Source organism: Phacochoerus africanus, chromosome 6, assembly GCF_016906955.1.
Source record: "Phacochoerus africanus isolate WHEZ1 chromosome 6, ROS_Pafr_v1, whole genome shotgun sequence".
Taxonomy (NCBI): Eukaryota; Metazoa; Chordata; class Mammalia; order Artiodactyla; family Suidae; genus Phacochoerus; species Phacochoerus africanus.
Genome location: NC_062549.1, coordinates 67,859,225 through 67,884,284, shown reverse-complemented (window position 1 = coordinate 67,884,284; position 25,060 = coordinate 67,859,225). Strand labels below are relative to the sequence as shown.

The following is a 25,060-nucleotide window of genomic DNA, read 5'->3' as shown; positions in this document are numbered from 1 at the left end:
TGTAGCCACCGGCCTACGCCAGAGCCACAGCAACGCGGGATCTGAGCCACGTCTGCGACCTACATCACAGCTCACAGCAACGCCGGATCGTTGGCCCACTGAGCAAGGGCAGGGACCGAACCCACAACCTCATGGTCCCTAGTCAGATTCGTTAACCACTGCGCCACGACGGGAACTCCTTAACCATTTTCTAATTCTTATTCAGTCTGCTTCCCATTTTCCACTATGGATCAAAAGGAATAGTATTTTCAAGACTTTTAAAATGTGTAAACTAGGGAGTTCCAGTTGTGGCATAGCAGAAACGAATCCGACTAGGAACCATGAGGTTGAGGGTTCAATCCCTGGCCTTGCTCAGTGGGTTAAGGATCCAGCGTTGCCATGACCTGTGGTGTAGGTTTCAGACGTGGCTGGGATCTGGTGTTGCTGCCGCTTAGACCCCTAGCCTGGGAACCTCTATATGCTGTGGGTGCAGCCCTAAAAAGCTAAAATAAAATAAAATAAAATGTGTGAACTGTAATTTTATTCTCAAATTTAAAAATTAAGGTTTAAGTTTTAACATTTTCATTCTGATCAATTAATATTCTTGAACTTGTAGCAGAGGTGAATTCTTAGACTATCATTTTCTCCAGAAATGACATCCCTCCATAAGCTCCAGCCAGCCCACATTTATCTTGCTTATTTTGGCGTATTTATAAATACTAATTGGCCAATAACATTGTTTTCATTTTTCCAGTATATTTTAGGCATTGGCTAGGATTTAGTGTCTGGTAGCTGCCTGAGTTAGAGCCACCTGAGTTACAGTCTGATGACTAACTGCATGGATGTACCTGTCGCCGGCTCTGGGTGGCATCTTGGAGTGCAGAGGTTGGGATGCAGAAGCAGCAGTAAGCTGCTGCTTTTTCTGGGGACTCCCTTATAAGTTTGTGAAAATACATTTATGTAAAGAACATTAATTTCATGTTCATTAGTTTTATGATGTCCTCTGACTTTGCCAATGTCCCATTATTTATATTTTTCTTTGATTTCAAAATTAAATTATATTATTTATAGGGAACTTTTATAAACTCTCATTTGGAAACAAGATTTAACGTAGTTATATAATTTATTTTTGTACCAGATTCAGAAACACGAGTCGATCTGAAATTTATGTACCCAGATCCTCCCAGAGATCATCATACTTTAGAGATTCAGCAGCAAGCTCTGCTAAGAGAACAGCAGAAGAGACTGAATAGAATGAAAATGCAAGAAGGTGCTGAAGGTAAGAGATAATCATCGCTATCGCAAACAGTATAAACAGGTAGTTTTTGTTTTTGGCTTTGTTTCTCCATCTCTTGTATTGATTTCAGTCTGAGGCAGGCTCCCTCTACTGGCAGCTGCACTCTCATGTGCCCCTTTTGGCTTGCAGTCCCAGAAGAGAATAAGTCCCAGAGAGGGCTGTGATTGGCTTGGCTGGGGAATGTTATTCGAGCCTGAGGGGGTCCAGCTGTTCAGGACTCCAGGAGGATAGAGTACCTTGACTAGGCCAGGTGACACCTGTCCCAATGGAAGGAATGCTGGGCAAACACACCACTGTCCTTTGGGATGTTTCTCTACCAGTTTGAGTTTTGATTTAGCATAAACTCCTTAAAGCTTCAGACTAGGCTATGAGTAAATTTCTGTATAATCAGCCAATCAGCAGATACTGAGTGCCTACTGTGAGCGCAGGTACATAACCAGGGATTACGATGATGAGTGAGATCTGCTGCTGCTCTCAAGGAGCTTATACTTTGTTGGAGAAGTTAGATGCTCAGCAAGTGTGATGAATGCCACAGAGGAGAATTATAGGGTCCCTCGGGAGTGTGTGACTTGGGATGGGGTGGGCAGGCCCCTAGAGGCGGAGTGGAGCTAGTGGCCTCCGAGAGCAGCAGTGGGCCCACCTGACCTGGGTGCACTGCATGACCCTCACATCCTCACCAGCTTTGCCTGCCCACAGGCCATGGAGCTTAGCCATGGCAAATGAGTCATAAACATGCAACAAGAAGTGAAGGAAATGGTCCTACTAGTTATTTTTAGGAAAATTCAAGACCCTACTTTAAAGCAGGTTTGTCTGGCTTATAGACCCCAGTGAACTTACTTTTCACCATATGAGAATATCACAGGAGTAAATGATGGACTGTTTTGGGCCCAGATCACAGGTCAAGGCTTCTCTAAAGATTGATGGGTGAAAGTCTTCCCTCCATCCTGTTCAGAACTGTGGTCTCATCAATCACCTTCTGAAGCAGAAAAACCCAAATTCTGTAGTAAATAGTAAGCGTATCATCAGGAGAGAAAAGCGAAGCAAGTAGTTTTTAACCTTTACACCTGTTAGGGTGGAATTTTTCCTTAGGACGCAGCTGATATGACCTGTTGTGATCTCGGCACCTTGGGCCAATTAGCCCAAAAGTTGTCCCCATGTGCATGCAGGTGCACTTGACATTGAGGGTAGCCGCCCTCTACAGCAGCCACCCCAACTTCTATCAGACTTAATTCATAAGAATATGGTTTAACCATAAAACATTTTAAGAAGGAATACAGGCTATCATTGGCAGCCTGTTTATTCCCAAAAGCAGTACCTAAAAGGGTGAAATGCACTGACATTCAGAGAGACACATAGGGACGCTGGTCAAATCAGGGGCATTTGGGACGCTCGATCCAACATGTTTGCCTGAAATGGAATTAGTTTCCTTCTGTCCCACATGGTGGAGCCCCCTGTTTAACTCCTCTCAACAACTTTCTGCACAGATTGTAGAAATATGAGGAGATAGTTATTTTTCTATAGGCATCAGTTTTAAATTCACAGTGATTTTACTTTTTTGTTGTTGTTGTTGTTGTTGCTATTTCTTGGGCCGCTCCCGCAGCATATGGAGGTTCCCAGGCTAGGGGTTGAATCGGAGCTGTAGCCACCGGCCTACGCCAGAGCCACAGCAACACGGGATCTGAGCCGCATCTGCAACCTACACCACAGCTCACAGCAACGCCGGATCGTTAACCCACTGAGCAAGGGGAGGGACCGAACCCGCAACCTCATGGTTCCTAGTCGGATTTGTTAACCACTGCGCCACGACGGGAACTCCCTGATTTTACTTTTTATACTTAATTAAATGTGAATGGGATAATTTTATCCAACTAGAGTGGATGGATACTGGGTTATATTAATTCACAAACTGTCTTTAAAATGTTATGAAATGTGATAGTTGAAAAGTGATTTCCAGTAGAGAGCTAGTTACAAAAAATATTCTAAAATTTGTATTTACTTTTAAAGTATTTTTGAACTTTTTTTTTTTCTTTTTGGCTGCCCCCACCGCATATGGAGTTCCCGGGCCAGGGGTTGAGTCTGAGTCCCAGTTGTGACCTACCTAAGGCAGATCCTTTGACCCACTGTGCTGGGCTAGGATCAAACCTGTGTCCTGGTGCTGCAGAGATGCCGCCAGTCCCATCGTGCCACAGCGGGAACTCCAGTATTTTCTAACCTGTTAATTTGTTTTTCTCTCCATTAACTGCAGTTGACTTGGATGCTGTCTCAAGCACTAAAGTACGGGACTATAGAATGGTAAGAAAAGTTATAATTTTTAAGCTAGTTTTGGGTGATAGAAATTTTTAGGAGTATGATAAGTGAATAGTCCAATTTTGAATTCTTCAGGAATATTGAATTAAGAAAGAATTTAGGAATTTCAGCAGGTTAAGGAACCAACATAGTGTCTGTGAAGACGTGGGTTTTATCCCTAATCTTGATCAGTGGGTTAAGGATCCTGCGTTGTTGTTAGCTGTGGCACAGGTTGCAGATGTGGCTTGGATCCTGTGTTGCTGTGGCTGTGGCATAGGCCTGGCAGCTGCAGCTCCAATTCGACCCCTAGCCCAGGAACCTGCATGTGCTGCAGATGTGGCTGTAAAAGAAAAAAAAAAAAAATAGAATTTAAATCTTGTCCCATCAGTGTCGTGGTCAGCTAGACCTATGTTAATGTAATATGCAGAGAAAGTGTATTGTAATGACTAAGAACAGACTCCAGAGCTAGGCTGTTCCGGTTAGTCTGTTTTTAATCTGTGTGACTTCAGGCAAGGTATTTAATCTTTCTTTGCCACAGTTTGCTAATCTGAAAAATGGAATGATAGTACTTATCTCTGAGGGTGGGTATAAGATTAAAATTGATTAATATTTGGAGGCACTTAGGGACAGGCCTAGCATGTAGTGATTTCTATATAAAGTTTATTAATTTAATAAAAACAAGCTTGAAGGTTGTTGTGAAGATTAAGTGAGGTAATATATTAAAAGCCTTGTAATGAGTGGGGTCAGCTGTCAGCAGGTGTGAGTCTATAACACAAGCAGCCTCTAAAGAGAATAAGCCAGACAAGGGCCTCACTCCCATTCTGGGGAGGTGCATCTATGCAAAGACTGAACAAAGGGAGGGCATGAGCCATTTTCATTCAGCAAATATGTGTTGAACACTTAACTGTGGACAAGATACTAGTCCAGGTGCTTGGAGGTACAGGAGTGAACAACGAAAGGAACAAAAATCCTTGTCCTCTAGGGCTTACTTTCTAGAAAGAGGGAGAGACAGAGTTCAAAGAAATAAAATATTTAGTATGTTAAATCGTGGGCTCTGGGAGGACAGGGAGAGGAGGTTTGTAGTCTGGAGTACAGTGAGCAGGGAAGGCCTCACTGGGCGGATAACATTCGAATAAGGACATCAGGGAGATGCCAAGTGAAATATCAGGGAACACATCTGGAGGAAGAGGCTGCCTGCAGAGGCCCCAGGCAGGAGTGAGCCTGGTGTGTGTGTGTGCAAGGTGAGCGAGGATCCTGCGGAGGTGGGAGAGCCAGAAGCAATCTGGGAGCTCCAGGGGCCGTAGGGTTTTGCCTGTTAGGCTGTGAATGTGATGTGAAACTTTTGAGGTTTTTGAGCAGAGGAGTGACATGGTTGGGTTCATGTTTTAACACTGACTGCTGTTCACTGAGGATAGACTGAGAGGGCAGGAGGCTGCTGCTCTCATCTAATTAAGAGATAAGGTGATTTAGCTTGGAGCAGGAGCAGGGGAAGTCAGAAGTGGTTGGATTTATTTTGAAAGGAGACCTGATGGGATTTTTGATCTACTGGATGTGGGATACGACAGGAGTCAAAGGTGGGCTTCAAGGTCTCTGAAGAAGCAGGAAACACCAGTTTCAGAGTGAGGCAGAAGGAACCTAGCTGAAGTCACTAAGTTAAGTCTGAGATGCCTGCTAGACAGTCAGTTGGAGCTGGTGAGTACATGGATAAGGGAAAGAGTTCAGGGAAAGATCGAGGTTGGAAATAAATTTAATCTTCCCTCACACTGATAATGATAGTATGTATTATCCCCATTTTCAGATTATTAGTCAGGCTCAGCTAGGCTGTTAGTTGCCCAGCATTACCAGTTGGTGGCAGTGGGTGCTTGGTTTTGAACTGATGATGATAACAGTGTTGTAATAGTGACACTCTGTACCGATGCGAGGTACTTGACATTTATGTGCTCTCAAGTTCACAACAAGGTAAGCTTATCCTTATTTTACATAAGAGGAAACTGCTCACTATGGTGACACGCCAGTGAGCAAGTAAAGCCCATGTCTGAACCCCTGCTGGACTCTGGAGCCCCTTCTTGTCCCTGTCCCGGTTGCCTGAGACAGATGGACCCCTTTCCTGAACACTAACTTTCTCTGTATGTGGCAGCCACATTTATTACTGGAATGGTACTGAAATTGTGGGATTTTGGTTAAAGTCCTGGATTAATAACACCATATTTTGCTGAGTAGAAATTGAGCGTAAGCCAACAGTTTATCGTGGTTGTTAAAAAAAAAAGCTAATAAATTTTGGGCTCACTTTACTAGAAACTGGACTATATAGAAAACAAATGGTGAATCTGGAGAAGATTGTCATAGTGAAGCTAGGGCTGAGTGGGCTCTGATCACTCTTTTCAGTGTGTCAAGGACTGAAGTGGAAGAGAAGCAGATGAAGCGTATGTAATGCTAAGAATAGCTGGTTCAGACCATTTGGTAAATATTAGATGCGATTACCACCATTACTGTTATGCTAGAAAGCAGAAGTAGAGGCCGTGGGTGTTAACTTTGAAAGAATTAAATTCATTATATGGAAGAATTCATTAAAAGAAAGAAATTTTCTCATAACCAATGCTATGTATTGGTGAAATGCATTTCTTTTTTTTTTTTTTGTCTTTTTGCTATTTCTTGGGCCTCTCCCGCGGCATGTGGAGGTTCCCAGGCTAGGGGTTGAATCGGAGCTGTAGCCACCAGCCTACGCCAGAGCCACAGCAACGTGTGATCCGAGCCGCATCTGCAACCTACACCACAGCTCACGGCAACGCCGGATCATTAACCCACTGAGCAAGGGCAGGGACCAAACCCGCAACCTCATGGTTCCTAGTCGGATTTGTTAACCACTGCGCCATGACGGGAACTCCTGAAATGCATTTCTTTAGAAATTAATGGACAGCTCTTCACTGCAGTGATCTAGCACGTCCTAGAAATCCGGTAGGGGAGTGCAGGGAGGTGGTGCTGGGTGACCTCAGGTTCCTTCCACTATATAAGGTAACATCATAAACTTTGTATTTCTTAATTACCTCTCATTTGGGAGCTCATTTCAAGACCAAACCTGGCATTATTCCACCCCCCGCCCAATCCTGTGTCCCTCCCTCTCTCTGCTTTGCCTTTGTGACAACTGCTGTCACGTGGGGCTGCCCTCTGAGGGCATGCCTCCCTCTCTCCCACAAGACTGTGATCCACTCTGCAGCAGAAACTTTTACTCATCTTTGTATCTCCAGTTCCTAGCACAGAGGAAATAGTAAATGCACTATATAGATTCATTCAGAGGATGAATGAATCTTGACAAAGGTTTAAAGACTTTTAAGGTTTAATTGGATTCATTGCTTCACACTCTCATGTTTACATCAGCAATAATGTAACTCTTAATAAAAGGGTTTCCCATATTTTCTGGGCATTGGAATATAGTGGAGGAAGAAAGCAGCCCATCCTACCTCTCCCCATCCTCTTTTGCTAATTTTGGGGAGAGCATGGAGACTTGTGCCTCTTAGTACAAATGTGTTGTTTTTCCACACAGGACTAATAAAAATAGTCATTAATATATAATGTTCCTTTTAGCCCAGGGAGGACAAAGATGATTTCTTGAAAAATTCATTATTGGAATCTGATAGTGCTTTTATTGGTGAGTATATTTATTTTACCAATCTATTTAAATATTAAGCATTATTTATATTTGTTTTTCTTCATACTTAAAAAATCAGTTCTTTACTCTCTGTTGTGTAAATGGTAAAAAAAAAATTTTGTCTTACTAACCTAATAATCATCAAATATAACTTATAAAATTTTCAAAATCAGATACTTAATACACACAAACACACAAATGACTATAAGTAAAACTGGGGAAATCGGAATAAGATCAATAGATTCTATCAGTATTAATATCTTGGGTGTGAGACTACTGCTCTTGTTTTGCAAAATGTTACCATTGGGGGAACTGGACAAACTGTACAAGGGATTGGTATTATTTCTTACAATTGCATGGGAATCCACAACTGTCTTAGTAAATATTTCCATTTTAAAAAGTTGTAAGAATATAACTTAGTCTTCAGAAGATATTGTGATGGTACAAGTACTGCAATAGACACTTATAATTAGGTACTCTGTTCATAAGCATTTCTGCTATTCTAGGGCCATCAGAGAATTCTCTCTTCTACGTGTATTAGTTGTGTATAAGTTTTTCTTTTCGAAGGAAGTCATATGGTGGAGAGTGAGTAAAGATAGAGAAATCAGTAGGAAGTAGGATGGGAAGATAGCTCAAGACATCAGGGAAATGTGACCAGTGTTTGCTAATAATGAAGACAATATGGGGCACTTAAGACAGTGTCTTAGAATATTTCATTACGTAGGCCTTATATTGGACCAGAAAAGTGCAGTCTGTCTTTTTGACTAAGGGTCACTACAAGTGTCCCACAGTCATGACTGTGAATGTTGTCAAGGCTGATAGTGTCAATGCCTTTGGCGGGGGGGTGGGGGGAGCATAATCTAGATGAAATAGACCAGCTCTTTGAAAGTCACAGTCTGCCAAATACAATTTGAATAGGACTCCATCTACCAAAGAAATTGAGAGATGGGGAAATGGAGAAATGTTGGTCAAAAGGGGACAGACTTTAAGTTTTAAGGTGAGTAAGTTCTGGGAATATCATGTTACAGCATGGTGATGATAGTTAATATACTATATTTGATACTTGACAGTTGTTCTGACAGTAGAGCTTTCATGTTCTTACCATAACAACAACAATAAAGTGGTAACCATGTGAGGTGAAGGATGTGTAAACTAGCCCTACTGTGGTAAACATTTCAGTCATCACATTGTACAGCTTAAACTAACCCAGTGTTACATGTCAGCTCTATCTTAATAAAGCTAGAACAAAAATCCCAAATTGACTATGATAACATTAAAAAATTTGAACCAATTATTAATAACCTTCCAAAAGAGAACATCAAGGCCAGATGGGTTCACTGATGAATTCTACCAAGCATTTAGGGAAGAATTATACCAATTCTCTACAGTCTCTTGTAGAAGACAAAAGTAGAGGGAATACTCCAGATGCTTTCCTTGTGGCCAGCATTACTCTAATACCGAAACCTGACAAGAGTCATGACAGAAAACTACAAATCAGTATACACTTAACAGCCAAGAAGGATTTATCCCAGTTATTAAAGCTGACCTACATTCACTTAATATAATTCATCCAAATATAATCCATTGCTTCAACAGGCTAAAGAAAAATCTTCATTATCATCATTCTCAGTAGATGCAGAAGCATTACACAAAATCCAACACCTTATTCATGATAATTATCAGAACTAGGAATTGAGGGGGACCTTCTACTCACTAGAGAACATCTACAAAAAACCCACCTTTAGCATCACATTTAGTGATGAGAAACTAAAGAAACTTTCTTACTAACATCAGAAACAAGACAAAGGTACCCCTCTTACTGCTCCTCAATATCATTATGGAAGTTCTAGCTAATGCAGTAAGGCAAGAAGAAAAGGAAATAAAAGGTACATAGGAGGAAGGGATAATAATACTGCTTCTGTGCACAGATAACATGATTGTAGAAAATGTTGGAAGAATAAACCAAAAGAAGAAGAAAAAAACCTGATACTATTAAGCAGTTATAGCATGCTTGCAGGATACCAGGTTACTATACAAAACTCAATCATTTTCCTATATACATCAGTGAACAAGTGGAATTTAAAACTTAATAAAACATCATTTACATTAGCACCTCTTAAAAAGAAATATTTAGATGTAAACCTTAGAAGATATGTACAAGATCTATATGTGAGGACAGCTACAGAAGAACTCTCATAAAATAACTAACTAAATAAATGGAGAGATGGTTTCTGTTCGTGGACTGGGAGACTCAATATTGTCAGCATGTCAGTTCTTTCTAACTTGATCTATAGATTCAATGCAATCCCAGTAAAAATTCTAGCAAGTAACTTTGTGGATATCAACAAACTGATTCTAAAGTTTATATGGAGAAGCAAAAGACCCAGAATAGCTAACACAACATTAAAGGAGAAAGAGCAGTCAGAGGACTAACAGTACCTGACATCAAGACTTTCTGTAAAGTTACGGTAATGAAGACAGTGTGGTATTGGCAAAAGATAGACAAATAGATAAATGGAACAGAATAGAAATCCCAGAAATAGACTTGAACAAACATAGTTAACTGTTCTTTGACAAAAGAACAAATGTAGTACTATGGAGAAAAGATCTAGAACAACTGGACATCTACATGCAAAAAAGTGAATCTAGACAGAGACCTTACATCCTTCCCAAAAATCAACTCAGAATGGACCACAGACCTGAATGTAAAATGTAAAAACTATAAAACTCCTAGTAGATAACATAGGAGAAAACCTAGATAACTTGGACATGGTGATGACTTTCTAGATACAACATCAAAACACAGTCTAGAGAGAAATAATTGATATACTGGGCTTCATTAAAATTAAACTTTTAATGCTCTGCAAGTGACAATGTCAAGAGGATAAGACAAGCCATAAACTGGGAGAAATTATGTGTAGAAGACACATCTAATAAAGGATCCTTATCCAAAGTACATAAAGAATTCTTTAAAATTCAGCAATAAGAGGGAGTTCTGTCATGGCTCAGTGGTTAACTTGAATCCAACTAGGAACCATAAGGTTGCAGGTTCGATCCCTGGCCTTGCTCAGTGGGTTAAGGGTCCGGTGTTGCTGTGAGCTGTGGTGTAGGTTGCAGACGTGGCTCGGATCCTGCGTTGCTCTGGCTCTGGTGTAGGCCAGTGGCTGCAGCTCCGATTGGACACCTAGCCTGGGAACCTCCATATGCCACGGGAGCGGCCCGAGAAATGGCAAAAAGACAAAAAAAAAAAAAAACAAAACTCAGCAATAAGAAAACAATCAGATTAACAGATGGGCAAAAGACCCAGACGCTTCTCCAAAGAAGACAAGACAGATGGCAGATAAGCATATGAAAAGGTGTTCCACATCATTTCTCATTTAGGGAAATGCAAATCACGTTTTATCAGGGAAATTGAAATTAGCACAATGAGATAGTGCTCCATACCAGTTAGAATGATCAAAATTCACAACATGGACACCACCAAATGCCAGCAATATATGGAGCAATAGGAATTCTCACTCATTGCTGATGGGAACAGAAAATGATACAGTTACTCTGGAAGACAGCTTGGTGGTTTCTTACAAAACTAAACCATATTCTTACCATATGATCCAGGATTCACAGTCTTTGGTATTTACCCAAAAGATCTGAAACAAAAAACCTGCATGCATATATTTATAGCAGTTTTATCCATAAATGCCAAGACCTAAAAGCAACCCCGAGTTGTCTTTAAGAATATGAATGTATATATAAATATATATATATATAAAATAGTGACATACTCAGACAACGCAGTGTTATTGAGTGCTAAAAAGAAATTAGCTACAAAGCCATGGAAGAACCTTGAGTATAGATAAGTGAAAGAAGCCAATCTGAATAGGGTACATACTGTATGATTTCAACTATATGACTTTGTGAAAAAGGTGAAACTATGGAGGCAGTAAAATATTAGTGGTTGCCAGAGATTAGAGCAGAGGGAGGAAGAACAGGTGGGACATGGAGGATTTGTAGGGCAGTGAGGCTATTCTGTGTGATACTGTAATTCTGGATACATGTTAAAACCCATAGAATATACAATGTTAAGAATGAACCCTAATGTAAACATGAATATTAGGCAATAACGATGTGTCACATGAAGGTTCATCAGTTTTAATAAATGAACCACTCTATGGGGGCTGTTGATAAATGGGGTAAGCTATGAGTATGTGAATTTTATGTGATTTCCACTCAGTTTTACTGACCTTTAAAAACTTGTAAACAAAGTCTTTAAAAAAGAAGTGAGGCCCAGAGCACACTTGGGCCTCAGCTCTGTAGGTGCAGCACTCACAATTTACATCAGTGCCATTGGGAGCCCTGGTGATTAGTGCTGTTTGTGAGCTGAAGCAGTAGCCAGAAGAGGAGCTGTGGGTGCCAAGAAGAGGTGAATCCTAGTGAGGGGAGTGACTTGACCAACTTACTGACCTGGTCAGTGAGTAGAAGCTGGGATGAGGAGCCTCTGTCTGTCTGGTGCTTTTCACCTCAGCTGTATTTCCTGTCTCTCCAGTGGAGTAAAGATATAAGTGACAGAGGCCCCAGGGAATATTGATTGGCGAGAGCTCTACTAGAGCTTGTCATTTTGGACCAAGACCTGGTCCTACCCAACAGCCTGTAGGCTCCAGTGCTTAGAATATCTCAGGCCAGACAACAAGCAGGATAGGAACACAGCCCCACCCAGCAACAGTCAAGCTGCCTAAAGCTGTAGTGAGCTCACAGCCACCTCTAAGCACATGCCTGGACATAGCCCTGCCCACCAGAGGAATATGGCCCAGCTCTACCCACCAGTGGGCAGGCAGCAGTCCTTCCCACAAGGAAGATGGCACAAGCCCTTGGACCATCATTACACCCCCAGTGACAGACACCAGAAGCAATAGAAACTATGATCTTGCAGCCTGTGGAAAGACTAGAAACACAGAAAGTTGGGTAAAATGAGATAGCAGAGAAATATGCTGCAGATGAAGAAACAAGATAAAAGCCCATGGAGTTCTCATTGTGGTGCAGCAGAAACAAATCTGACTAGGAACCATGAGGTTGTGGATTCAATACCTGGCCTCAGTGGGTTAAGGATCCAGCATTTCTGTGAGCTGTGGTACAGGTCACAGATGTGGCTCGAATTTGGCATTGCTGTGGCTTGTGGTGTAGGTTGACAGCTGTAGCTCCGATTAAGACCCCTAGCCTGGTAACCTCCATATGCCATGGATGCAGCCCTTAAAAAAAAAAAAAAAAAAACCCAGAAGAATCACTAAGTGAAGTGAAGATAGGCAATTTACCTGAAAAAGAATTCAGAGTTATGATAGTGAAGGTGATCCAAAATCTCAGAAAAAGCATGCCAGCATGGACTGAGATATTATAAGAAATGTTTAACAAAGAGCTGTAATACCTAATGAACAAGCAGAGATGAATAATACAATAACTGAAATGAAAAATGCATTAGAAGGACTCAGCAGAATAACTGAGGCAGAACAAATGAATGAGCTGGAAAACAGAGTGGTGGAAATCACTGTGGTGTAACAGAATAAAGAAAAGAATGAAAAGAACTGTGGGCAGTCTTAGAGGTCTCTGGGACAACACTAAATGCACCAATGTTCACATTATAGGAGTCCCAGAAGGAGAAGAGAGAGGGAAAGGGTTTGAGGAAATATTTGAAGAGATTTTAGCTAGAAATTCCCTAAATTGAGAAAGGAGACAGTCATTCAAGTCCAGGAAGCATAGAGAATCCCATACAGGACCAATCAAGGAGGAACACACCAAGACACATACTGACAGAAATGAAAGACAAAAAATATTAAAAGCAACAAGGGAAAAGCAACAAATAACATACAGGTGAAACCATAAGGTCACCGGGTTATTCTTCAACAAAAACCGTGCAGGCCAGAAGAGACTGGCACAATATATTTAAAGTGATGAAAGGTGAAAACCTACCAAGAATTCTCTACCCAGCAAGGTTCTCATTCAGATTGGGGAAATTAAAAGCTTTACAGATAAACAAAAGCTAAGAGAATTCACCACCAAACCACCTCTACAACAAATGCTAAAGAAATTTCTCTAGATGAAAAAGAAAATGCCACAACTAGATAAAAGAAAATTACCTATGGGATAGCTTACCAGTAAAAGAAAAACATAAAGCAAGGATAGGAAATCATCCACACGCATATACTTTATCAAAACTAGCAATCATGAGAAGAGTACAGATGCAGGGTACTAGAAATGCAATTGAAATTAAGCGACCAGCAAATTTAAACAATCTTGTATATATAGAGAGAGACTGCTATATCAAAACCTCATGAGAACTGCAACAAAACAAACTATAGTAGATACACTCACAAAAAAAAGAAAAAGCAATCCACACAACACTATAGAAAGTCATCAAATCACAATAAAAGAGAACAAAAGAGGAAGAGAAAAAGATGTACAATAATAAATCCAAAACAATTAACAAAATGGCAATAAGAACATACGTATTGGTAATTACCACAAATGTAAATGGAATAAATATTCCGACCAAAAGACACACTGGCTGAATGGATACAAAAACAAGAACATATGATTTCTACAAGAGACTCATTTCAGATCTGGGGACACATACAGACTGAAAGTGAGGGAATAGAACAAGATAGTCCATGCAAATGGAAATCAGAAGAAAGCTGAAGTAGCAATACTCATATCAGACTAAACACACTTTAAAATAAAGACAGAGAGACAAAGAAGAACACTACATAATGACCAAGGGATCAATCCAAGAAGAACATGTAAAAATTTTAAGTATATATGCACCTGACATAGGAGCACCTCAATATATAAGGTAAATGCTGTCATAAAAGGAGAAATTGACTATAACCCAATAATAGGGGATTTTTTTTTCAATACCCCATTTTCATCAATGCACAGATAATCTAAACAGATAATCAATTAAGGATACACAAGCCTTAAATGATGCATTAGATCAGAGAGACATAATTTATATTTATGGAACATTCTATTCAAAATCAGCAGAATACATATTCTTAAGTGCATATGAAATGTTCTCTAGGGTAGATCACATCTTGTGCCACAAACCAAGCCTTAGTGTATTTAAGAAAATTCAAATCATATCAAGAATCTTTTTCAGCCACAGTGCTGTGAGCCTAGAAATAAATTACAATGAAAAAAATGATAAAAAACACAAACATTTGGAGGCTAAACAATACACTGCTAAACAGCCAGTGGATCACTAAAGAAATAAAAAAATACCTAGAGACACTGAAGGCACAGCTATACAAAACCTTAGGGGATACAAAAAAAAAAAAAAAAAAGAGTTCCTTTTGTGGCACAGTGGAAACAAATCCGACTAGGAACCATGAGGTTGCAGGTTCGATCCCTGGTCTCACTAAGTAGGTTAAGAATCCGGTGTTGCCATGAGCTGTGGCGTAGATTGCAGGTGCGGCTCAGATCTGGCATTGTTGTGGCTCTGGCATAGACCAGCAGCTGTAGCTCCAGTTAGACCCCTAGTTTGGGAACCTCCATGTGTTGTGGGTGCAGTGCTAAAAACAACAACAAAAAACTTAGGGGATACAGGAAAAGCATTTCGAAGAGGGAAGTTTATAGCAATACAGTCTTACCTCAGGAAACAAGAAAAATCTCAAACAACCTAACCTTATACACCTAAAGCAACTAGACAAAGGAGAACAAACAAAACCCCAAATTAGTAGAAGGAAAGAAATCATAAAGATAAGGGAAGGAATAAATAAAATACAGACAAAACAATAAAGAACATCAGTGAAACTAAAAGCTAGTTCTTTGATAAGATCAACAAGTTGGTAATGACAAAATATGACAAAAATTGGTAAACCTTTGGCCAGACTTATCAAGAAAAGGGAGAGGAGTCAAGTCAATAAAATTAGAAATGAAGAAGTTACAACAGATATTGCAGAAATACAATGGATCATAAGAGATATACAAGCAATGCTATACCAATAGAATGGACAACATAGAAGAAATGGACAAATTCTTACAAAGGTACATTCTTCCAAGACTGAACCAGGAAGAAATAGAAAATATGAATAGACTAGTCACAAGTACTGAAATTGAAATGTGATTTTAAAACTCATTAAAAAAAAAAAAAAAGTCCAGGACTGGATGGCTTCACAGGCAAATTCTATCAAACATTTAGAGAAGAGCTAACACCTATCCTGAAACTATTCCAAAGTTTCAGAGGAAGGAACAATCCCAAGCTCATTCTAAGGGGCCACCATCACCCTAATACCAAAACCAGATAAAGATATGACAAAAAAGGAGTTCCTGTCGTGGCGCAGTGGTTAACGAATCCGACTAGGAACCATGAGGTTGCGGGTTCGATCCCTGCCCTTGCTCAGTGGATTAAGGATCTGGCATTGCCATGAGCTGTAGTGTAGGTTGCAGACACGTCTTAGATCCTGCGTTGCTGTGGCTCTGGTGTAGGCCCGCGGCTACAGCTCCGATTAGACCTCTATCCTGGGAACCTCCATATGCTGTGGGAAGTGGCCTTAGAAAAGGCAAGAAGACAAAAAAAAAAAAAAAGAAAAGTACAGGGACAGTATTACTGATGAACAGAGATGTAAAAATCCTCAACAAAATATTAGCAAACTGAATCCAATAATACATTAAAAGGATCACACACCATGATCAAGAGGGATTTATCCCAGGGATGCAAGGATTCTTCAATATCTGCAGATCAATCACTGTGATACACGACATTAACAAACTAAAAAATAAGAACCATATGGTCATCTCCATAGATGCAGAGAAAGCTTTTGACAAAATTCAACAGTCATTTATGTTAAAAACTGCAGAAAGTGGGCATAGAGGGAACCTACCTCAACCTAGTAAGACAAACTCACCGTTAACATCATTCTCAGTAGTGAGAAGCTGAAAGCATTTCCCTAAGATCAGGAACAAGACAAGGATATCCACTCTCACTTCTTTTATTCAACATAAAAGTTTTCGAAGTCCCAGATATGGCAATCAAAGAAGAAAAAGAAATAAAAGGAGACTGTCATTGTTTGCAGATGACATGATACTATATGTAGAAAATCCTAAAGATGCTGTCAGAAAATTATTAGAGCTCATCAATAATTTTGGCAAAGTTGCAGGATACAAAATTAACACACAGGAGTTCCCATTGTGGCACAGTGGAAACCCTCCAACTAGTATCCATGGGGATGCGGGTTCAATCCCTGGCCTCGCTCAGTGGGTTAAGGATCTAATATTGCCATGAGCTGTAGTGTAGATCACAGATGTGTCTTGGATCCTGCACTGCTCTGGCTGTGGTGTAGGCTGGCAGCTGTAGCTCTGATTGGACCCCTAGCCTGGGTACTTACATATGCTATGGGTGTGGCTCTAATAAGAAAAAAAAAAAGGAAAATTAATACACAGAAATCCCTTGTATTCCTAAGCACTAATAATGAAAGATCAGAAAGAGAAATTAAGGAAACAGAATAAAATACCAAGGAAAAAACATACCTAAAGAGACAAAAGATCTGCACTCTGAAATTTATAAAATGCTGACAAAAGAAATCAAAGATGACACAAACAGATGGAAAGATATACCACACTCTTGGGTTGGAAGAATCAATATTCTCAAAATGGCTATACAGCCCATGGCAGTCTACAGACTTGATGCAATCCCTATCAAATTCCCATTGGCAGTTTTTAACAGAACTAGAACAAAAAAAATTTAAATATGTCTTGAAACACAAAAGACCCCCAAATATCCCCCCCCCAAAAAAAAAACAAAGGTGGAGGAATCAGGCACCCTGACTTTGTACTACAAAGCTACAGTCATCAAAATAGTAATGGTACTGGTAGTGGCACAAAAAGCAAATATAGATCAGTGGAATAGAATAGAAAGCCCATGTACCTGTGGATAACTAATCTATGATAAAGGAGGCTATAATATATAATGGAAAAAAGACAATCTCTTCAGTAAGTGGTGCTGGGAAAACTGGACAGCTACAAGTAAAAGAATGAAATTAGGACACTCTTGAATACCCTATCAGATATATAAAACTAAAGGAAAACATAGGTAGAACACTACTTTTTTTGGGCCGAGGCAGGGGGCAGGAGTAACACTGCACCAGCAGCATATGGAAATTCCTGGGCCAGAGAGCAAACCCAAGCCACAGCAGTGACAGTGCTAGATCCTTAACCTGCTGAGCCAGAGGAGAACTCCAGGCAGTTCACTCTTTCATATAAATCACAGCAATATCTCTTTGGGTCTTCCTCCTAGAGTAATGAAAATAAAAACAAAAATAAGCAAATGGGACCTAAATTAAACTTAAAAGCTTTGCATAGCAAAGGAAACAAACAAACAGAAACAAAAAACACATAGAATGGAAGAAAACTTTTGCAAACAAAGTGACTGACAAGGGACTAATCTCCAGAATACACAAACAACTCATGCAGCTCAATTAAAAAAAGAACCCAATCAAAAAATGGTGAGAAGATCTAAATACATAATTCTCCGAAGAAGACATACAGATGGCTAAAAAGCATGTGAAAGGACCCTCAGCATTGCTAATTATCAGGGAATGCAAGTCAAAAGCACAAGGTATCACCTCACACCAGTCAGAATGGCATTAATCGAAAAGTCTACAAATAATAAATGCTGGCGAGGTTGTGGAGAAAAGGGAACCCTCCTCCTACATTTGGTGGGAATGTAAATTGGTACAACCACTATGGAAAACAGAATGGAGATTCCTCAAAAAACTAAAAGTAGAAAAATGGCATAATCCAGCAGTCCCACTCCTGAGCATTTATCTGGAGAAAACCATAATTCAAAAAGACAAATGGGAGTTCCTGTTGTGGCACAGTGGAAAGGAATCTGACTAGGCACCATGAAGTTGTGGGTTTGATCCCTGGCCTCGATTAGTGGGTTAAGGATCTGGTGTTGCCGTGAGCTTGGCGTAGGTGACAGACGCAGCTTGGATCTGGTGTTGCTGTGGTTGTAGCTGTGGCTGTAGCTGTGGCTGGCAGCTACACCTCCAATTGGACCCCTAGTCTGGGAACCTCCACATGCCACGGGTGTGGCCTTAATAAGACAAAAAGACGGAAAAAAAAAAAAGAAAGAAAGAAAGATGCACCTCTGTGTTCACTGAAGCAGTATTTACAATAGTCAAGCCAAGAAAGCAACCTAAATGTTGGCAGAGGAAGGGATAAAGAAGATGTGGTTGATATACACAATGGAATATTACTCAGCCAAAAGAATGAAATAATGCCATTTGCAGCAACATGAATGGACCTAGACATTATCATACTAAATGAAGTCAGACAAATATAAATATCATGATAACACTTATAAGTGGAATCTAAAAAAATAATACAAATGAACTTATTTACAAAACAAAAATAGTCTCAAAGGCTTGGAAAACAAAGTTATGGTTACCAAGAGAAGGGTGGGGGGGTGGGAAGTATTGAGAACTTGGAACTGGCATATAGCACACTATTGCATGTGGAATGTTTGGTCAGTGGGCGACCTGCTGTATAGCACAGGGAAATCTGCTCAATGTTCAGTGATCACCTATATGGGAATGGATATGTGTATATGTATAGCTGAATCACTTTGCTGTACCACAGAAATTAACACAGCAGCATTATAAATCAGCTATATTTCTATAAAACTTAAATTTAAAAAGGGTCAAGTGAATTAGTGGTGGGATATAGTAAGTCAAAGCTTTATTTTGGGAGTTTTAGAAAATCCCATATTTTATTCAATACAATATAGTTATTGCTGATTTAAAAAGCTATACACTTTAAACTTCAGAAATTTGATGTCAATTATATATTAAATGATAGTAAGTACCACTGTTACATTTAACATGGTAGTGAAACTGTGGCTGTGTAGGAGCTGATCCTTGTTCTTAGGGTTATATGCTGAAGTATTTAGGGATGAAGTGTCATGATGTCTGCAACACTGGTTCTGCAGAAACTAAGCAACACCCCCCTGCCACCTCAAATATATGTAGAAATAAAGTAAATGCGGAAAAATACGAAATGGTGATTTTAGTATTCATATTATAATTTTCTTTAGATTTTAATTTTTGAAAATAGAATTGTAGAAAAATTCTAAATATTTTAAGCAACATATCCATCTCCATGGTCAATAGGCTGTTGGCCCACTTAGAGTGGCTGTGATTGAAAAAAATGAGGATTGGTGTTGGTGAGGATGTGGGGAAACTAAAACAACGTAAAATGGTAGAAACACTTTTGAAAATGGTTCTACTTCCTCTAGATGTTAACCAGAATTACCATAATACTCAGCAATTTCACTCCTAGGAATATAATCCAAAGAAATGAAAATATATGGCCACAAAAAGACATGTACAGGAACATTTATAACAAGATTATTAATAATCTTCAATGAAGAACATTCAAATGTGCATCAGCTGGTGAATGCATAGGCAAAATGACATATACCCATATGATGGTATATTACTCAGCCATTAAAAAAAAAAAAACCCAGAGAACTACAGTTGACCCATAACAGCAGTGGCTTGACCTGTGCAAGTCCACTTACGGTTTTCTTTTAAATAAATGTAATACTGGTATTTTCATTTTACAGGTCTTTAAGTTAACTAAATATTAGTTACCATTATTCCATAGCATTTGGAATCCTAAGAACTAGGGTTTGAGTCCTGATTCAGTCTGGACTGTTTCAGCTTCTTGCCCTTGGGTGACTCATGGATCAGTTCCTTTGTTTTGGAGGCGGAGATGGCAGTGTGTGGATTTTGTCTGCATAAGGGGTGGTCGGCGCTCGTGGTGCCACAATGTTCAAGGGTCAGCGGTATTGACACATGGTATATAGCATAGGTGCACCTCAAACACATTAAGCTAATCAAAGACACAAAATACTGTTATAATTCTATTAACATGGAATCTCAAGAACAGGAAATCTCCTGAGATGGAGGCACATCAGTGTTTCCATGGGTTGGGCAGCTGCGGGTAGGGGCTGACTTTGCCAGGGAGCACAAGGGAACTGTTTGCGGCGATAGAAATGTTCTAAAGCTAGCGTAGTGATCACGCAGTCCCATAAAAGTCATTGAACTGTGTACATTTATAGTAGGTGAACTTTATTTTATATAAGTAATACCTTCACACTTTGAACAACAGTCCAGGTTTAGCTCCAAGATGTGAAATGGGTGTTTCCGACTTCTCGGTTGTGTGCTCTCCAGGTGCGTATGGCGAGACGTACCCTGCCATCGAAGATGACGCCCTCCCTCCACCGTCACAGCCGCCCTCTGCCAGGGAGCGCAGGAGGAACAAGCTGAAGGGACTGGACTTGGTATGTACGAAATGGCCTTTTCTTGTTTTCCGTTTAGCAGCGAGAGGTCTGGGTTCTGACAAGTGCTAAATTGGGGTGGTCCAGTAAAGAAAGAACTTGCTCTGGAATAAGGTGGACAGCGTGCCGAGCCCAGGCTCTGCCACCAAATACCTTATGACCGTGGTCAGGTCATTGGACTCTGGTGCCTTGGCTTCTTTGAGGTAGCATTTTCCTTTTGCAGGGTGGCTGTAAGAGCGAATCTCCCTCCTTCCCACTGCGGAGTATATGGATTTCAGAGAAGGCACATGCAGCAGCTGAGAACGTTTATTGGAAAGCCTGCTCTACCCTCCTATCACCTGAGCCCACTATGTAGATAGACATCTTCTCCATTTTGACCAGATAACTTGCCCAAGTTCATAGATACCAAGACTGATTTTCAGACCCAGGTTCTTTTCGTAGAATGTGTAAACGTTTTTATGCAGAGCCTTTAAAGAGCACAGGCTTTAAAGCCCTTACTACACGTCCAAGCATTGTCACTTCTTTGCTGAGTAATCACTTTGGGGCAACTCTGCATGTTTCCTTATGTGTGACATAGAGCTACGTACAGTAAGCATTCAGCACTGAGTCAAGCATGCAGGGAGCTCTCAACAAATGACAAATGCTTTACCAGGCATAAAGCTTTATATGTTTCCATGGCAACCACTAATCTGTCTCTATAGATTTGCCTCTTCTGGATACAAATACTATTGTAAAATATATAGTCATTTGTGACTGGCTCCTTTCATTTATCTTTTTTCAAACATCATCTGAGTTACAGTATATCCATATTTGATTCCTTTTTACTGATGAGTAATACTTCATTGTTTAGTTTATCTGTTCAACAACTGATGGATATTTAGGTTGTTTCCACCTTTTGTCTGTTATGAATACTGCTGCTTTTAACATTCACACATTTTTTGTTTTCATTTCTCTTGCACACACACACACACACACACACACATATATACATGTAAACACACACATGCATGTACACACACACACACACATAAGAGTACAATTGTTGGGTTACATACTAACTACATTTAACATCTTGAGGAGGAGTTCCCATTGTGGCACAGTGGTTAATGAATCTGACTAGGACCCATGAGGTTGTGGGTTCGATCCCTGGCCTTGCTCAGTGGGTTAAGGATCCGGTGTTGCCGTGAGCTGTGGTGTAGGTCACACACAGCTCGGATCCCTTATTGCTGTGGCTCTGGTGTAGGCCGGCTGCTACAGCTCCGATTGGACCCCTAGCCTGGGAACCTCCATATGCTGAGGGAGCAGCCCTAGAAAAGACAAAAACAAAAACAAAACATTTTGAGGAACTGCCAGACTATTTTCTAAAGTGGCTACACCACTTTACATTCCCCCCAACTGTACAAAGGTTCCAGTTTTTGTACATGCTGCCTAGCATTTGTTAGTGTGAAGTGCTGTCTTATTGTGGATTTGATTGGTATTTCCCTGGCTAATGAGGTTAAACATCCTTTCATTTGCTTCTTAGCCATTTGACCATCTAATTTGGGGAATAGGTCTGTTAAATCTTCCGCTCATTTTCAAATTAGGTTGAAATCTTTTGCTCATTTTCTTTTTGTTGTTGTTGTTGTTGTTGCTATTTCTTGGGCCGCTCCCGCAGCATATGGAGGTTCGCAGGCTAGGGGTTGAATCGGAGCTGTAGCCACCGGCCTATGCCAGAGCCACAGCAACGCGGGATCCGAGCCGCGTCTGCAACCTACACCACAGCTCACGGCAACGCCAGATTGTTAACCCACTGAGCAAGGGCAGGGACCGAACCCGCAACCTCATGGTTCCTAGTCGGATTCGTTAACCACTGCGCCACGACGGGAACTCCTTTTGCTCATTTTCAAATTAGGTTGTCTTTTTATTGAGTTGTAAGTTTTTTATAGATTCTGGATACAAGTCCTGTATTAGATGTACAACTTGCAGCTCTTTTCTTGATGGTGTCCATTGAAGCACAGAAGCTTCTAATCTTGATGAGGTACAACTTATCAATCTTTTCTTTTTTTGCTTGTGCCTTTGGTGTCATATCTTAAACCATAGCCTAACCCAAGATCATGAAAATTACTTTGGTGTTTTCTTCTAAGAATTTCATAGTTTTTGCTCCTAAAATTAGGTCAGTGAATCCACTTTTGTGTTAATTTTTGCATGTGGTGTGAGGTGTAGGAGCCCAGATTCGTTGTTTACATGTGGCTCTCCAGTTATTCTGGTACAATTTGGTGAAAAGACTCTTCTTTCCCCTAGTGAATTTTATTGGCTTTTCTGCCCATAAATATAAGGGCTTATTTCTGGACTCTTGCTTCTGTCCCATCAATCTATACATCTGTCCTTAGGCCAGTACAACCCTGTCTTGATTACTGCAGCTGGACTGATTCTTAGCTCCTGACATTTGTTTTTTTCCATTTGTGTTAATCCCCACCTTCATCCAGTCTGGCAGCATTTATATGTTAGCACAAATGCTGTACCTTCATCCAAGCTTGGATGTAAACATCAGTAATTGGAATATAAATGTTCATCACATCATACATTTCTGAAGGGCAAGAACATGATTCACTGGTTTATTCTAACATGTTTCATGTTAATGATCATTTCTGAATTACAGGATAACAGTCACCCTAACGTACCACCAGATGGCCTCTCTTTAAAATCTGTGTCCAGTATAAATATCGATCAGCTTAGAATGAGGAATGAAGAGCGAATGCGAAGACTGAATGAACTTCAGACTAAACCTATCAATACAGGTAAATGGCCGAGTCTAATGGCCAAGTAGTGAATTCTGTAAGAACTCTTAAACCTGCTTCATGGAAGTTTTCACTGATGGCAGGGGGACAGAGGAAGAGAGTTTGCAGGACCTAGAACATGGTAGCTATCCAGGAAACCAGGACTGAGGATTAATCTTGCATCAGATTCTACCAGAGTGGATTCTAAACAGATAAAAGTTTTGGTGCATTAAATATATTGAGGCTTTGCTTTCATCAGGGAAAACAATCAGTACTGGCATCTCATTTCCTTACTGAAGTGAGACATTATCAGAAGTCAACTTTAAAACCTCGAGTTTTTAGATAACACACCTATTATAAATTTGTAGTACTACAAAGAAAATTTTCTTACCTTTTTACTTGGCTTTCTTTACATGGATAAAGCAAAACAGCCTCAGGTTAATATTTTCTTCTCCTAAGCAATGTGGATGTTGCTGTCTCTCACTGCTTCGTAACTGAAGGTGAAAGCTTGATCACAGGCACAGACAGGCAGAGCGCTTCCTCAGGCAACCAAGGGGCTACTCTGCCAGCCCCAGGCCACCTTCGTTATGGTGGTGGTCTTAGTCGTTAGGATAATGGGACACTATTACCGTAATAAGCCCTATTATTAGCTTTAGTAAATATTAAGAGTGGTCTGTTTGGACAGTTCTCTCTAGTTTATTAAAATCTACATTATAGTAATTGCCTAATAGCACATTTGTTTTGGAGTTTTTAGATCCAGTTCTTAATATTGTGTTAATTTAGAATTGTACTCATACCGTCTATAGCAGTCAGAGGTCATGTGTTCTGATGGTAGTCGTTTCATACCAAGTACCAGTAAACACAGGAAATTAATGGGAGCAGTGCTTTTCCTCTATCGTACCTGGAAAAACGTGGATGGTGGGGAAAGGGATTCTTTCTTTTTGGCTAAAAGGCATTTTAATCTGTACTGAGAATTACCTGTTCCTCAATTTATTTTAGAACCAGTAAGTTAAATCAGTATTTAACAGAGATATACTTAAATTGAGAGCAAATAGGCCATTTGAAAAGAATCTTTTTCAGAAGGCTTTTTTTAAACATTGTCCTTTCAAACAGGAGCTTTTTGGTACGATGTGGATTGATTGCTCATTAGAGTGACTGCACATGTCCTTTTGCTGATCTAATCCTTCACAGACCAGGGGATGTAATTAAAAAAAGAAGTTGACACCACAGGGTAGGAAGACAGATTTTCCTATTATTCTATCTGATAATAATACATAGAAGTTAGAGCAATAGAGTATATAACCTGTAGGAATGAAACGTATAGACGCAACGTCTCAGATAAGGTTAAGAGAGGATTTCCTTCCTTGTCTAGTGTTTTTGCAAAATGACCTTACTTCCTTAAAGCAGTGTCATGTTTAGGAATGTTTCCAAAACCTTCATAGTTTTGTGTGGCCTCCTTCAGGTGACACAAAGTAAGATCACCTACACGACCACAGTCAACCTAACCTCTGGGTGCCTTTGGTCTCCTTTGCTACCTTCAGCATCCCGGTGGTGCTGGTACCATGGAGTCACCTTGTTCAGTTGGTCATTTTTTTTAAATTGGCCCATTCCCAAGTTTCCTTCCTACATCTCAAAGGAGACTGGACAAAACAGGACAGTTCAGAACACGACACCGTGGAAAAAGGCAGAGCTGTAATGGGTTGGGAGATCTGTTTGCATCACCTGCCTGCTGCCCGCCTTACCTGAGTCACGTCTGTTGCCTCCTCCAG

The 25,060-nt window shown here is 40.2% G+C and overlaps 1 protein-coding gene across 15 annotated transcripts in view; it reads left to right on the top strand.

Annotated features, from left to right (window-relative positions):
- CSPP1 (centrosome and spindle pole associated protein 1) overlaps positions 1 to 25,060 on the top strand; it is a 183,888-nt gene that overhangs the window by 157,685 nt on the left and 1,143 nt on the right. For 13 of the 15 annotated variants that reach the window (XM_047783808.1, XM_047783814.1, XM_047783809.1 and 10 more), the window contains 5 exons: positions 1,118 to 1,258; positions 3,522 to 3,568; positions 7,145 to 7,208; positions 20,429 to 20,538; positions 23,174 to 23,312. In XM_047783808.1, the coding sequence (XP_047639764.1) occupies positions 1,118 to 1,258; positions 3,522 to 3,568; positions 7,145 to 7,208; positions 20,429 to 20,538; positions 23,174 to 23,312 (501 nt within the window). Of the gene's footprint in view, positions 1 to 1,117; positions 1,259 to 3,521; positions 3,569 to 7,144; positions 7,209 to 20,428; positions 20,539 to 20,758; positions 21,517 to 23,173; positions 23,313 to 24,404; positions 25,055 to 25,060 lie in introns of those variants that run through there. The other 2 variants (XM_047783810.1, XM_047783813.1) reach the window with 2 other exon arrangements.